This window comes from Anabas testudineus, chromosome 12 (assembly GCF_900324465.2).
Source record: "Anabas testudineus chromosome 12, fAnaTes1.2, whole genome shotgun sequence".
Taxonomy (NCBI): Eukaryota; Metazoa; Chordata; class Actinopteri; order Anabantiformes; family Anabantidae; genus Anabas; species Anabas testudineus.
The window spans coordinates 10,524,222-10,540,551 of NC_046621.1; the positions used below are offsets into that span (position 1 = coordinate 10,524,222).

The 16,330-nt window shown below is 41.3% G+C and overlaps 1 protein-coding gene across 3 annotated transcripts; it reads right to left on the bottom strand.

The window, feature by feature from the left end:
- Nucleotides 1–1,999: 1,999 nt before the first annotated feature.
- Nucleotides 2,000–15,770, bottom strand: slc35f4 (solute carrier family 35 member F4). Of its 3 annotated transcripts, none has more exons than XM_026355772.1 (6): nucleotides 15,425–15,770; nucleotides 4,279–4,579; nucleotides 3,522–3,741; nucleotides 3,298–3,423; nucleotides 2,984–3,176; nucleotides 2,000–2,570 (listed from the first exon to the last, which is right to left on the bottom strand). In XM_026355772.1, exons 1-6 carry the CDS (start codon nucleotides 15,651–15,653, stop codon nucleotides 2,440–2,442), a joined length of 1,200 nt encoding a protein of 399 aa, XP_026211557.1. In that variant the 5' UTR covers nucleotides 15,654–15,770; the 3' UTR covers nucleotides 2,000–2,439. The 3 variants fall into 3 exon arrangements, with proteins under 3 accessions (XP_026211557.1, XP_026211556.1, XP_026211558.1); XM_026355771.1 differs by having other exon boundaries at nucleotides 3,274–3,423; XM_026355773.1 differs by lacking the exon at nucleotides 15,425–15,770 and adding an exon at nucleotides 7,537–7,956 and having other exon boundaries at nucleotides 3,274–3,423.
- Nucleotides 15,771–16,330: the final 560 nt, after the last annotated feature.

Here is a 16,330-nt window from a genome sequence, read left to right on the forward strand (position 1 = left end):
TAGTATATAGTTAATAAAAATGAGCACAAATCGTGGTTGAAGCAGTATTTCACATTCACTACAGGGATTCTGATTAACGTCTTATGTCAGCAACCAGATGCGTGTCCATGACCATCAAGGAATTAAGAATTGAATATTATGGGTCTGTGCTTCTCCTAGATCATTTATTTTATTATGTTAAAATGCCACCGCAACTGTTTTCACTGAAACCGTCTTCTCAGCAAATGCTTTATTATACGCCTTAACTCACTGACTGCACTCTAGGAACCATAATGGCACAGTGGGTTGACTCTTGGGAGCATGCTTGTGTGAATCTGTGGCAGAGAGTGATGAAGAAAGGCTGAAAAATTATTCTACTGACTCCCTCATTATCTCAATAGCACATTTGGACTTGAATTAAATTTTAACATCATGTTTTGCAACAAGAAAGGATAATTTTATTATGCTGTATAGGCAACGCATGTCCCATGGGCTTTTTCAGATATGCATGCATTATTACCACAGTATCTGTGTATCTGTGAAAAAGGATAAATTATAGTAACATAACAATGATTCTCAGTGTTTTTTAATTTCCAGTGTATATGTGTGTCAGTTTGTGGTGGCATATAAAAGCATCATATCGTATGTGCAGAACATGAAAGCATCATATAGTATATTATAGTTATTATTCTGCAAAGTCATTGGTGCAAACTCAGTGCAATGCACTTTACAGATAATTAATACAGTATGAATCACACCACTCAGTTCTGCTAAAATCTTTGTCCATGATAGGTATAGTGGGGACCACATTTAGGCTCTATTATGTGAACACAATATACTGTATATCAAATATATTCAGGCTCAACTACTAGCCCACGTGTGCCTACAAATTACACAGAGGAGAGATAGGTTCCAGTCCCTCCACGATCCTTAACAGTGAGTTAATGTATATAATACAACCATGCTCCGTATTTCGGTCTTGTGGATGATTCAGTTAGTTAAATTATGTCAGGATGCCAATGTGCTGGTTTAATGTGAAGTACCTGTGATAGTTTGCCAGCAGTATCAGCAATGTCGGGCAACAAATAAAACAAAAAGCAAAAGAATTTTCCAAAATAATACCACATGAAGGATTTAGCCACAAATTCATGGTCCTGAGATAAACTAATAACACATGTCCACAGCTATGAATGTGGGTTTTAAGTTCTTTATTATAAAACCAAAAAAGCCTGTACATTACGCGTAGTATAATTGTCATTCTTGTCTATAATACTATTCAATAAGACTTGAAATAAATTTTAATGATACAAGTCTAAATAAATACCATAAATACATATAAGATTGAGCCAAACTGGCCCTGCCAATATTTATATTCACAGAATACAGTTCGCAGAGCAGGCCAGGGGAAGTCAGTCAGCTCTTGGTATGGGTGCGTGCGAGGGACAGACGGGTCTGAGCATTGCAAGTATTTCAAGAAACTAAATAACACTTTCCACCCCTCCAATTAGCAAAATCTATAAATGTTGTCTTTTCCCCTCCGGTAGTGAAGTGACAGAGACAGAGATACATCTCTGGAGTGAAGTTCGAAACAATACTTTCTGTCTTCATGATAGAGTCCATGTGGACTGAACGTCTTGCATCTCCCCCTGGGTGGGCAATGGAGGAACGTGAGTAGACAGGTAGCTTCAAGACTGTCAACAGAGGTCAGCCATGTCATGCCAGTGGAATGGAGACAGTGCCATTGGCTCGACTGCGGCTTCGAGTGTGGGCACTGGACTCTGTGAGCTCCTCACCGTGTTCCTCTGGCTTCTTGTCTGCAATGGTGGCAAGGAAACGCAGTGTGACTGAGTCCCACTCCTCGGGCAGCAGCAGGAGCAAGAAACCCAAGCAGATGATGCAGGTGGCTGCCAAACGCACCACGCTGAAGATCACCTCATGCTTCAAAACATCTACAGCTACATTGGAAAAGAAAGACAGGAACAAATGAGGGAGCTGGGAGACTGAGACGATAAACAAAAACGAAGTGAGATTAATTATATGAAGTGAGACAAACCACGGGACACTGCAGCTGTGGGGGATTAGTGTTGTAAATGCGGCTTATAATTAGCAAAAGCAATCCACTCTCTCTTCTCTGTGTCTTTGCGGTCTGGAGCGCTGGGACAAGATGCCGTAACCCACTGACCTTCATACAATCCATCGTGGTTATAGAAAAGAACTTGTCTGCAGGCATTTAGTGTCGCCTTTGCAACCCTATCCTCCCTCAGTGAGCGAATAGGTGCAGGGTTTGTTGAGGCACATTGATGATTGGGTTTCCAGGATGAGAGACTTGCTGTGTAATCTGTTTGCTACAGTGGCCTTAAGTGCTGACCTCTCGATACAAAACCATTGTACTGTATGTGTGGCCATTTACTCTGTTTTACAATCATATTTATTTTCATCATAACAGTCAAGAAGCACAATTCAGGAAAGTTGTGGTGATACTTGAACCGCATAAACCCTACCTGCATTGCCCGGCACACTGAGCAGTGTGCCTATGGAGATGAGAATGGGGTAGGTCAGCACCACACCAACATGGACCAGGATGTTGAACACTGTAAAAGATATGAAACATGTTGAAAGGTTCAAACAAATTTGAGCTTTAAACTAAAAATGTTTTTGTTTTTGCACAAACAAGCTATTTAATCATCTAAAGTGGGGCGCTGTAAACTTTTGGAGAGGTGTGGAACTTTTAGTAAGGGGAACCTGTTTTATTTTTACAAGCACGCAAAGCAAACACACAAGTGCACAACAAGTGTGTTTTATATTCTGCTGTTGGTTTTTAGCAGTAATACACCATTTAAATATAGAAATCACCAATAAAGACTGGGGAGATGTAGATCGCTACCAAGTCAAGTGTCAAATTAATCAAAAATAAACATTGTTTTTCATTGCAAACATTGTTTATGGAACCATATGGGTGAAACCATGATCCTCAGACTTCCTCATGATGTATATACACTCTCACCCAGCCACAGTCCTGCCAGTCCGCACAGGTATCCCCAGGGCAGTGAGGACAGTGAGCCCCAGTGCTCTACCTTGGTGAAGTAGAGGATGAGTGGTACACAGGAGATGAAGATGAGGTTGAAGAAGCCTATAGTGGAAAGAAAATGAGCCACTTCTCCAAGGTTGGCACTCCCCAGGAACATCTTGAACAGCACCTGCACGATGAAGCGACAACTGTCAGGTTTAGTCCCTATAACAGTCACTATACAGGTATTTAAATTTAGTGAAACAGACAATCACACCAATGTTAACCTGTAATGTGCTTGGCAGTCTGACCTTGTAGAGAGCTGATGTTGAGGCTGAGCCCACAGCCAATGCCACACCCACAAAGGAATCACCATGGAAACCATCAGCATAAGCCATCATGACAATACCTGTGATGGCCATTATGGCTGCCACAATCTGCAGGTGGAGATTCAGAGACATCACTGTTATCTCTCACAAGTAAGACAACCTGCCCCTGAAATAATGATTTGCACTGTTGATGTTTTCACACAGACCCGAACACCCATGAACCGATCCTTCAGGACAATCCATGAGAGGAGAAAGACGAAGGCCTTGTGGCAGCAGTAGAGAGCAGAGACATCAGTGGCGGTCAGTTTCTTCAAGGCCAGGAGGTACAAGTAGTTTGTCAGTGTCCACAGGATTGAGAATGGTGCTGTCCTCTTTACGAAAAGCTTGAGAGTCATCCCATCCTCCCCAAAGAGCTTACTGCATTCCCTGTTAGGGAGAGGGAAGTTTTGTCATCCGGTCCTTTCCTATGGGATCATTGTCTTTCGTTGTATCTTTTAGTCTTGCTATCAAGAGGACCATGCCTTGAGGATGGAAATGTTGGTTGCTTAGTTGCCTGGTTCCTTACGGAGCAGTCAGGTGTTTCTAGCTGAGTGTAAAGAGCAGCAAAGCCACTAGGGACCACTCGTGTAGTGTTTAGAGTACCTTGACACTAGTCTGGATCATTTCCTACTTGTTTGTGTGTATCTAATTGTGTTTCTCTTCCCTGCTGTCAGGTACTTTACTAGGTTAAACAGAAACAAAACTGTCTGGCAGTTCCCCCTTATGGTTGGTGACAGACTGACACAGCTCGCTGTAAACGTGACATTCCCTCATTTTTATCACACTACCGTGAAAACATGGAAAAAGCTCAATTGTGTTTTGTCTGCTACAGTTCATTTTAATAGTTCTAAGTACGGATGTACTCTAACAGAAATAGTTTTGTCCTTCTACATCAATACACATGTAATTTTGTGGGCAAGTTACCTGAATTTCTGTATGGGGGTCTGTTTGTCCCGCGTGGTAACCACGTGTCCGGAGTAGTAGATGGGGAAGAAGAGGATGTTCCAGTTGCTGCTGAACCAGGAGATGAAGAAGGGACAGGAGAAAGACTGGAAGGTCAGCTTGACCACCTGAGTGGTGCCCACCCAGGAGGATGAGACACATAGCACCATCAGCAGACCACCCAGCACCTTCAGAGCGGTGTTGGTACATGAGTGGTATGACCGGCTCTCTGTGCTAGTCTCACTGCCTGGCGTCTCTGTATGAGACTCTGAACCATCCTCTCCTTATGAGACACAAGCAGAGAAAAGAAAATGCAAGTGTGTTGCAGCATGAAAACAGATCAACTGATTACAGTCTAATGACTTTCTGGCTGGGGTCCTGCACACAGGCTTTTACTGACAAATCATTCTTAGTGATCACAAGCTGAGTTTGCATTTGTCAATATAAAGACACAGAGTCATGAGGCAAGGCTTTGTTTAAAAAGTGTTGATTTAACATTGTGCTTATGGATGTTATAAAAAGCTTTGTTGCCTCATGAGGCAGCACATACTGTACACCCACTGTTGTCAGGTGTGCACAGAAACCAGAAAGCAACAGCAAATCTAACTTCATGACATTCCACAAAAAATGAATGTCAAGCTTTGTTTTTGTTTTGGGTAGATTTCTGAAGATTGGCTCTATTAAAACAAAAAAATATATGTACATATATGTACATATATGTACATACGTATATAGAGGGCTTTTAGATCATTTTAATCTATGGGGCATCTGGCCTAGTGCCTTAATGGACTGCGGGAGTGAATGGCTCCTGGCCCTTAACTGTGTGGTACAATATGTGAAGTGCTGGGTGTGTGAGGATATCCAGAGAGAGAGCTCACATCCGTTCTTTACCTTTCAACAGTGTGATCAATTTACACCAGGGCAGGAATAAAAGATGACATGTGCCGGTTGTTTGCTGCCTGCGCTCTATTTCCTAGCTCAGCATATGAAGCTCTACCGTTTCCACCATGGCTACAGACACTATTGTCCTGCCAGCAATGGAAGTTGTACCGGAAGTATCTCTGCTCTCCACTAGCAGGGTGTCTCAGTAGTGCTCAATATTGCATCGCAATAATGAGACGTACTATGAGTGGTGTCACTGACATGTGTTATGATAGTGAAGTTTATCCAAAAGTTGACTTTTGATCTCACATACTTTAGTAAAAGTATCAATACCACAATGTAAAAGAGCTTCATTACAGTTAAAGGTTCACCGTTCACTAGTACAGGTACAGTACAATAAAATAAGTACTCTCAGCTACATGTGCTTAAAGTATAGTCAACAAGTAAACAACCTGTGTCACTGCTATACTATCATATTTTAAATGACACCTTTGTTCATACTGATTTGTCAATCTAAGCACCATTTTAGCTTTGAAACATTGAAGACGTTCTCTAACATTTGTTAAATATGGAAAATACTGTTAAATATAAATATGGTTGCTAAAGTTTGAACAGGTGAGAATGGGCACCAATGAAACAACCTTTATGTTGTTAGCGGAAAAAAGTGACTATGACAGTTCCTTCCAGAGTTTAAAAAATATATTTTAAAAAAAATCTCTCAGATAAAAATCTCAGGTAAAATATTTCATTTGGCAGTATGTCCCAGATGGAAACCAATTTGCAATATGTGGCAAAGGAAAAGGTTTAACACAGTTACAGTTTTGTTTTTGCACAGTCATCGAGGGATTTGGTCTAATTACATTCTGTCACAGCAAGGATTTTTAATCAACCTAATGAGTCAGTGGCTGCTAACTGGAAAACTAAGATCTGATATCGCCTTTTAAAAAATGTCTGATTCTCTTCGTCCACTGAGCAAGTTGGTTTGTGTTTCACAGCACTAACAAAACCTACAGCTTTTGGAGTTGGATAAGGTTCTGCTGTCCTGAGGTAAATGCCACTACAGGCTGATCTTGTGCCAAGATGCAGTAATATAATAACTCTACTATTCCCCTGCCTCATAAAACCAGCTCTCGTGGCCAAAATTGTATTTTCATAACAGACAGTATTATTGCTGACTAATATTGTTGCAAAAAAGTTGCAATGAAAACAGTAATCCCCGCGATACACAGACTGTCAGCGCAGCATTGCAGAGAAATACGTCACTAAAGCAGAAAAAGCACTATTTGAGGTTAACTTCAGTCAACAGGAGTAAGTTTGGAAAACACCTCAAATAAAAGATTAGCAGCGCCGGCTGTCACGAGTTAGTTGCATAATTATGAGCCTGGGGATTTTTTTTTTGTTGTTGTTGTTTTGTTGGGCAGCATTCACATTGCAAAGGTTTTTGTAGTTGAAATGTGGGGAAGTAAATTTAGATATACACCTTCCACAAATACAACTATACTGTAAATATTAACAATAGAGTTGTAATATCTGCTCGGAGATTTAAACAGAATTTTAAATTGTGGCATGCTCCTTTACACCTCTGTCAAACAACAATCCATAATTAAGCATATTTTCAAGTATACTACCAACTAATGAAATACTTTACGCTTTAGAAATTAAAGCATGTTTGTATTTACTCATCCATTAACCAGTTCCTCACTGCACAGTAGTTTAATAAAAGTGTATTTTAAAGGATCAACATTATACCTTTATATTACAGAAATGACAGCGCTGCAGAGTAGTCATTCATAACTGGCACCCAATAACAGACCTCATCCGCTCTGTGCCGTGCAGTATGCTGTTCAGACCTCACATTTCAATCCACCCTGTGTTTTAACCCTGCCACTGACTAGACATGCGAGTGACATTGATGGATGGAGCCTTGCTGAATCAAATTTGAAGCTCACAGTCACATTTGCAGTGCTAGGACTGCTTGCTGTCAAACAGCTCTAAGCCTTTATCTAAATTAGGTCAGATAATGTGGTGTGGCTATGATGATAGTGATGAAAAGGTGATTAGCAGTATGACTCTGTACTGTACACTTTCATGTAAATTAACTGAAAAAGCAGTTGAATGAAGCAGAAGACTTGAGCAGAACACTGATCATATGCCGCACAACACAGGTCTCAGTATCACACTATCTATCAGTAGCCTCTACTGTATATGAAATTGCACATGAATAGACACCATGTGTAAAAGTCACTAAAAAAGTACATTATAAGCTAATGCTGCCAAGTGTGCCACACACACATTAAGTACACACAGTATAGTATATATGACAAATGGTGTCCCGGGCCTCTAGTTCTTTCAGTTTACCTTCAGAGACAGGGCAGGTCAGGACCTGAGTGCTGTATGAGCTGAGAGGAGCCACTCGGGCTGAGTGCTTCTTCATCCTCCACTGTGGGCACAACACACTGTCCTTCCCTGGGAAGGCTGTGTGTGTGTGCGTGTATTGTGTGGAAGTGCGCCTGGGTTGCTGCTGCACGCTCAGCAGCTCTTCCTGCTACCTCTGTGCATCCTCAGACTCCTGACTCCTCCGCTTTCTCCTCACGCTCTTGATTGCCCCCTTCTTCTAGAGCTCTGTCAACTCTTCTGTCGTCTTCCACTCCAGTCCTGACTCTCCGTTCCTCTCCGACCCGGCACCCGTGCTCTCCCTCTGTCCCTCTCTGTCTGTCGGGATAGTGGCACAGCTCAGTGGAGATAGCTCAGTGGAAGTGCAGTGAAGTGGAGACTGTACTGTTGCACTGTCATACTGTGATCCAGCACTGCTACTGTCTCCAAGGGAGACTGTGCTTCAAGTGTGTGGCATGGCGCAATCACTCCCCTCATCTCTTTCCATCCTCCCCCTCCTCGAGCTCTCACTTGCTTTTCTCCTCCTCTTCTTTTGCTCCACAAATCAGCAGCTTTGTTTGGAAGGTAACCAAGCAGTCTGGGATAATTATGCTGCGTTAGCTGCTGCCCCTCCTTTCTCCTCCCCTCCACGTTCTACCTGACCCGGCTCTCCTGTCTTTCTACATACTCTCCTCTCTATCTTTTAATGGCTCTCTCTTCTTGGCACATTTCCTTCTCTTCTTCTACTCCTTGAGCATCAAATTATAAGAGGTTTCTCCTGTTGCCTCCTGTTAATGAATTGAGCTTTGAAAAAGACCAAAACTATCACGACCACACCAGACACAAATACCTCACAAAGTATTGAAATGAAGGATGATAAGAGCTCTCCTCCCACACAATCCTCACTACAATCACTACTACATTTTTACAGATCACAACTAACATATGTTTCTATATTGTATTTTCCTTGTTCCACACAGACTGTACAACACAGAGACACTAGGATTGGGACTAGGATCACAAACAACATAGAGAGTCAGTCTCATAATTCAAAAACTACTTAATGCAAACTATATTTATTGTTTTTTCAACTCTGAGCTGTTGCACATGAGTGCTTGTAGAGAGTTCAGAGCCATTTACATCAAGACATTACAGAACAACAAATGGGGCTCAACAAATCCAAACAGACTTAGTAAAAACACATGGGTTGACAATAGAGTGACCAGTCTTCCCCATAGCAATAAGACTGGTCACTCTATTTTTACTCCTATTGGAGTAAGACTAGTAAGAAACTTCTGGACGTTTCTTTAAAATCTGATAGCCACGTAGCTGTGAAAGAGCTAGTGAGTGTGATCGGATCACTGTGGCCAGCGTCAGTGCTGTGTGTGAACAAATGCTGTCCTTCATTGCTTTAAGCCGTCATACTTACTGTAAGCACTCTGGAGTTGAGCTTCTTCACTTTCATTTTCAAATGTTATCTTTGAAAGCCATTTAGTGTGATTGCTTTTTTACATTAAATATTTACGTAGTAATACATCCTACTAATATAAATAGAACACGCTAATAAAAGAGTTCTACAATTTGTCCTCACTCTTGCACAGTCATAGGAAACTCATCAGCGGCCAGTTTGGACCTGAGTGAGGAGGGTCGGTTTGGGCCGTGTGAGTCAGCCTCTGGGATGCGGTCAGGAGTTTCCATCTCAAGGAAAACCCTCCGGCCATTCTATCTCTAACTGTGGTTTCGATGTAATGGACCTAAATATTGCTTGAGCCTTTACATCAACAACATATCAGTGTCTAGTATATGCGGCCCTGAAGACGGTAACATAATCTTAATATAATCTATGCTGCAGTGCTTACCCTCTCACCAGTGTATTCAATTCTAGCTTATCTAGGGAAAAAAGCACTATGGCCTGACACAGACAAATCACTCAAAGTAAACATGCAATACAGTAAGTGTTAAGGTGCTTTGTCTAAGTCGGTTAGTTAACAACACTAATTTAGTGCAGGATTTCTGTCATTGTATCAGCATCACTCTGCGCCCCTCCCGTTTCTGTTTCTAGTCTCCAGTGCTCTCCTGTGCTCATCTGCCAAATCCTGGCACATCTACAGAAAGAATAGCAGATCAGAGTATTTCTCTGTGCATTCTTCAGGCTGTGAGAGAGCGGAAAACAGCACAGTTATTGTTTGTAACAATGGAAAACTGCAGAAACACATTTCAGTTACAGCATTGTAATTATTTGTTTGAGTTCAGAATTTAATATCAGTGAAATGCTTTGAAAAATTTCATTTTTAGGACATATCTTTTGGAAACACGGTGCACTTGTTCCCCATGGTCACTGAGTGGGACAGTAATGTAAAAGCATTAAGTGATGTCGAGAGAATGAACATTTGTGCATTAAGTGTGCATTAAAGTGTAAGGATGAACTAGGAGTATCGATCCCCTGGGACAAGAAGGGTTAAACTTAAAAATAGCCCTGCTGATTAGTGGATCCTACTTCTAGACCGGGAGGGGACAGAAAAACGATCCAGTCAGCAGAGCCTAGGATGCTAATCACTATAAGATTAAGAGAAATACCTGGGGGACAGGTGCTAAAGGAGACCACGGCTCCGTGTCTATGCCATTTTTGTATAAGTAACCTTAGCTGAACTAATCACATTTTCATTGTCCAGGCTTTATTTGACCAGTGGGTTATCGCTACTCTGTCTCTTCAGCTTTGTAGTCCAACAGCACATAACCACAACAGCACACTGTTTAGTATAATACTAGAATTTTACAGCACTAAAAACTACAGCCAGCAAACCAAAACCAAACCAGGTCTAACTAATAAAATGGGAACTGAGTCTATATAATACAATGGCACTCTTGCATTAGAGATCAAAGCACAAAATAGTACAACCTTCTCCCTCTTTACCTCCATAGCAACAGCGGATTTCACACTGATGCACTCAACTAATTCAGGGTCCTTTGTCATTTAAATTAACCAACGCTGCTCAGTTTATATTACAAGGGTCTTTGTCTTTAGTACCTCTCTGAAACTCATCGCATCTCAGCAATGCCCAGCACCAAAGAAGGAGGATGAAGGATGCTGAGTTTTTGCAGAATCGTTGACAGGAAATGCTCTGAGTGAAGTTCTGTGTGTTTGCGCTTGTTAAATTGCTTTCTCTTCAACTAAACTGGAAGTAATTGTAACATTGGGAAACGAGGACATGTAGTGGTGAATTTGATGTACTGCATTACAGGTGCATAGGCAGTGACACAGTGAGGATTGTGAAACGGTTCACCTACTTCTTATCATGCACATTTTTTCAGTCTGATGTAAATACACTAGGATTTGCTGCTTGAGATCACTACCACAAGTACAACAATAATACATAAAAATACGGTTCACTGACATTTATTATGCTCCGTTTTATTGGACCCATTTCTCCTGTAAACTATAGTACTGCCTTTTACTGACTTTTAGATTGTCCCTGGTGACATTGACATTATCGGAAAGAACACGGGTGGATTATCCTGTTAGCACCCCCAGGGCAAAATATCTTAGTAATAGGCACAGTATTTCTCCATATGGAACTTATAAAACTGCTGACCTTTACACCTGCCACTCTGCTATTGGTAGTTCTGTGTGTGAACTATAATGTGTTTATCTGTGTACCCAGTCATATCCAAATTACCATTAAATGCACTGCAGACATTTCTTTAAATGGCAGATTTATTGTCTGCTCAGAGAACGAATAATAATATACAGGAAAACCACCTGGCTCTACCTTTGTGGTAGTTGAACTAAACATAACTTTAGGAGGTACACAAGTTTTCATTATTATCCTCCTGTTAAAGCTTTTTAACAGAGTAGATTATTTTATTGTACAATTATATGAAAACAGGCACTAGTCCCACTTTTATTTTGGCCTCTGTGTGTGAATCACTGCAGACATACGTTTTGCTGTTAACTATAGTTTACATATCTACATCACAACTTACAAATTGAGGTAGTAATTTAAAACATATTAACTATTGTTATTAAGTACAGATGTGTCTGTGCTGTCGTGGAGGATGTGGAACATTGCTTTATTGTTGTTCTTGGCTTTACAGGCCACATGAGGGCAGTGTTAGCCTGCTGGACCTTTGCTGTGGCGCAGAACTCAGTCAAAGACCATTATAAACCTGAGCACATATTGTGCTCTTGTATTATGTAATATTGCATTTGGATTACAAAAACTTCCTCACAGGAAAAATCATGAAGCAAATTTGCTGGAGCCAACCAAAGACACTTGACATGCAGTGCTACACCATATCACCAATTGCACAAGTACGCATCAGCAGTTCAGTGGAGGAATATTGCAGCCATTACTTGCAGGGTGTTTCTGCTCATTCCCAGGAGCATGTGAGGCATAACAGCACTCCAGGAGTTGTTCAGGCAAAGCTCATATCCCATTCGATGTTGAGCTGGTTATAAATAGCACTAAGTGAGCGGGCATGGGAATGGGACAGTCCAAAATAAGTGCATGCACACTGTACAGAATGTTTGAGTAAGAAAGGCAAGAGTCATCTGCTGTTACACTGGCTATAAATGGCTTCAAATATTACAAAGAGAATTACCCATTAGTACAAGCAAGACTGGGTTCAAAAGCATGCCCATCATCTTTGTATATCTCTCCAAACTTTCTCTGCGGACTGAAGTGCACATGAAAACACGGTGCATAATGATAACATTGTGAGTCCTTCAAATTTTCCTCAGAGCTCCACTGCTTCACTGTGATGCAAGAGGTGAAAAACACAGGCACGGTGCTGAGTGGGACTGCCACTACGAGGACCTGTCATCTCTGCTGTGTTGTACCTCTTTACCTAACGGGCAGCGTGCCATCACCACAGACTTTTCTAAATTACCCATTCAAAACAAGATACACAGCAAATTGTTATACTGGTTTTCCAGGAGATGCTTCGAAAACATTAACTGTCGTCTGCTCACAGACAGTGAGCAAACAGTGTCTGAATATGCTGCTCTCTCCTTTTTTGGTTTATAGTAAATTTGATTTCAGTTTTTTTCTAGTGCACATTTTTGTAGTTGTGCTGTTATCAAATAAAAGAAATATTGCACCTTGCTTGTTCTGGATGGAATTTATCTTCTTGTCTTATCTTGTCTTATCGCTTCATATCATAACTGTACAGTATACATAAAAAACCCTGTCACCAAATGTAGTTCACAATACCACTTAGAGGCATCTTCTAATTCAACACAGATGGCAAGTGGCAATAATAACAAACTGGCAAAAGGATCTTACTAAATATATCATTATGCCATAGGCTTGGCAGGAGGCCTGTTCTATTTACATGCTCCTTTGTCTTTGTCGTCTGTTATGGAAAATATGATACTCACCAGCTTGAGGTACACGTGGTTCTCAATAAATAAAATAAAATAAATAAATAAAAGTTTACAACAGTGTAAATAATTCAAAGTGACACTTTCATGCAGCAAGAAACTGAAGTGACTTTCACAATAATTATGCAATAATCTACACATATAAGTGGAAAACAGGTTTGTTACTACTGCACAGTGACGGCACCAGCAACAGCATGTTTAATAGCTTTGCAAGCAGGAAAAACAGTGATGCTGCCCCGAGGAATACCTTCTGTTGACTCTGGCAAGCACACAAATCAGTTGATAGATTGATGAAGAAACGCGGGGCTGCACAAATGTTTTTCGTATCAAATAACCCCTCTAACCCCTCCATAAAATGACTTTTATAGGCTTGGTATGGGTACACCTGCTCCCTTATACCTGAAAACCCACATCAAAGACTAAAACCCTTCTTCACATAGCATCCAGTAAGGCAACAGTATATGGAAAATAGATGTCTAGTTACTGTACAGATACAAGTTTATGTCTTAACTAATCAATAATTTACTAATTGTTGTAGTACTATTGGCAACTCTACTGATACTAAATCCTGCTCTTCACATATTTAGAAGAACTAGGCACACAAAATGATACCACAGCTTAACCTTGCCTGAACTATTCACACACTGTTGCTGTTGTTTCAGAGGTCCTTGAACCATTAAAACTGTCAACTCTGTTTTCAATTTAAAGTTTTGGGTGCGTCTTGTTAATCAGGTATTCTTTCAAATAGATTAATCTGGACGAGTGGGTATATTCTCAAATGAAAGTGCGTGATTGCATTCATGGTTAATCTACTGCAACTGACACCCTTGATAAACAGGAGGCAGTTAATGAGAGACAGGCTCATTTCCTTTTCCTCAGACTCTATCTGAAATAATCCACTGAGATGCTCTCGGCTCATCCGAGAGAGCCTCAGCTGGAACTGTTCTTGATTGAAAAGGACCCTATCTGCATACTCACATTTCCTTTGAGATTTAAAACAGGTTTAATGCATTATGTCATAGAGCGACAGTGTTCAATACTAAACTGGGGTAGGAACTTCACAGCACAGAACAGCTCTCTCTACTACACGCAAGTCATGAATTTGTAGTTGAGCTTTTATGTAACTGCCAGAGGGAGATGTTAGGGAGCTTGTGTGACATGTCCAATTCATTTCAGGGTGAAATGTGTAAGCGGCTGCGTCTCAAGAGGTTTACATATAGATTACCAATTACATATGTGGGGACCTCTTTAAGAAACTTCAAGGGAGAAGGATGAAGCAATACAACGGGTAGGCCAATTATGTAACAGAGGTGAATGTCTGTGACTGCCCTTGTGCGCTGCTCACTTAGATCCATCACCAAAAACCTATTTGTAAAACTACTGGCTACTGGCTGCGTGCAGCGCCTTGCAATGGTTGTTCTCCTCCCCTGTTATTATCTGACTGGTTATACTTCACCAGCACTGGAAAGCAAGATCGTAAAGATCATGCCTGTACAAAATGCAACATCAGCTCTCTTTTCCAATCCCAGACAAATTCCCCGCATCAGCAAAATTCGGACAATTGCTCTACCAATCAAAACCACCTTGACAAATGAAAATTATAGAGAAGCGTAACAGACTGAAGCACTGCCATAGCTCAAGCATGTGGGGGGGATAGCTGGTAATAGCTGGTAATCTTCACATAGATCTCAGGACCAGCTGTCATTTGGAGAAATGGATTGTTTTAATTCAACATATGGAATAAAAGATGAGGCAAGTTACTGTTTGTTCTGGACAACATCAAGCTACAGCTTGAGAACTGAAACTGAATTTGAAAACGGCAGCAACATTTCATGCGGGACACTTTGCAATGTAATTACATCGTCTGATAGTGTTACATCTGTTTCTCCTCCCTCTGTATGTGTGTGTGTGTGTGCACCATGTGTTACTCACATTGTAGGGACCAAAACACACTTACTCACTCCCATGCAAATCTGTGAATGTCAGAGTTATGACATGGTTTAAGGTTACAGTAAAGTTAGGTTTAGGTTAAGGTTGTGATAAATCTCTAGGAAATGTATCAGATCTAAAGTCCCCACAACACTCTTGGGGACTCGTGTGTGTGTGTGTGTGTGTGTGTGTGTGTGTGTGTATGAGTATCAGAGATGGATGGACCAGCACATCACTCCGCCTTCAGCTGATGGTGGCAGTGATTGACATCATGCTGCTCCATAATAACCACAATTAAAACCCAGTTAGCTGAGTTTGCAGTAGCGGCTTTTACAATAGTCCAATGGAAATAAAAAGTAATTTGATAGAAAAGAGATTAGTGCATTGTTCCTTCCACACCCCACTACCACTGCATGAACTGCATTTTTTCTGTTCTGCACCACCTTCATGCACACATTTTATTTTTCTACCTTAATCTTGTAAAACTGTGGTGCTTGGGATTCTCACAATCTCACACCTGCTAGAAAAAACATCAGCTGATGACCCCATCACTCTACTCACTTCTATGACTGGAGTATCCCGGGTTGTAGCCGTAGTAGCCGGTGATCCTCAGAATCCGGTCCTCTATGTCGTGCACCCCGTTGGCTGTGACTTTGGGGCTGCTGTCCATCAAGGCAGCACGGCTGCCGCCGGTCGGCGTCGCTTTGCCCGGCAAGTGTGTGCTGTTCAGGGGCTCCAGCCGGATGCAAGGCTGCTCTCCACTGTCCAAAACGCTCTCGGTGCTGATCATTGTAGGTCCGAGCGGGCAGAGATCAGAAGAGACCGACGATGAGCCCTGTTCACCATGCGAGAGACCCTCGGGGCTGCATCAACAATTAGCAGGCAAGAGGAGGGCGTCCAAATCCACTTTCACATTCCTTCAGTGATGCTCCCGGACGCAGAGCAAGGTTATCAAACTCCTGGAGCCTGGCAGACATCAAACACTAGGGGGCGTGTCACTACTATCACATGCTTTGCATCTGAATCCAATTAGACCGAGAAAACACTTGGCAGTAGACAAACGAGCCCAAACAAGTTCAGAGACAGAAAAATGTGGTGGTATTTTACATAATTGGCATATTGAAAACTATAAGCATTTCATATTTCTGTAATAAATTGAATTTTAATCTTTAATTGCATTTGTTTTTAACTGCAACAATACATTGTCTTACGATTGAAGTGGCCCTTGGTTTATATCCAGTATCCAGAATCTCTCACTTAACCCCACATAAATATTGTGCACCAAGCAACATTTTGAATGCTATTTTCAGCATCCACTCACTTCTTCCTTCTTGTTTCTGATATTTGTGGACAGATGTTTGACTCCTAAATGACCCCTGGTTTCCATATGCTGTTCAAAATTTAAAAAAATGCTTGTTCTGTTCAGAAATAAATGTGGCACAAATGTCTCTCAGACTGACAGCTGTT

What these genes read in the sequence shown, in the direction of transcription:
- slc35f4 (XM_026355771.1), bottom strand. Translation starts at nt 15,653, where the DNA reads ATGATCAGCACCGAGAGCGTTTTGGACAGTGGAGAGCAGCCTTGCATC. An exon ending in GGGATACTCCAGTCATAGAA is followed by an intron (nt 4,580 to 15,424) that starts GTGAGTAGAGTG and finishes GTGTCTCATAAG; the next exon opens with GAGAGGATGGTTCAGAGTCT. An exon ending in ATCGGTTCATGGGTGTTCGG is followed by an intron (nt 3,424 to 3,521) that starts GTCTGTGTGAAA and finishes CTCCACCTGCAG; the next exon opens with ATTGTGGCAGCCATAATGGC.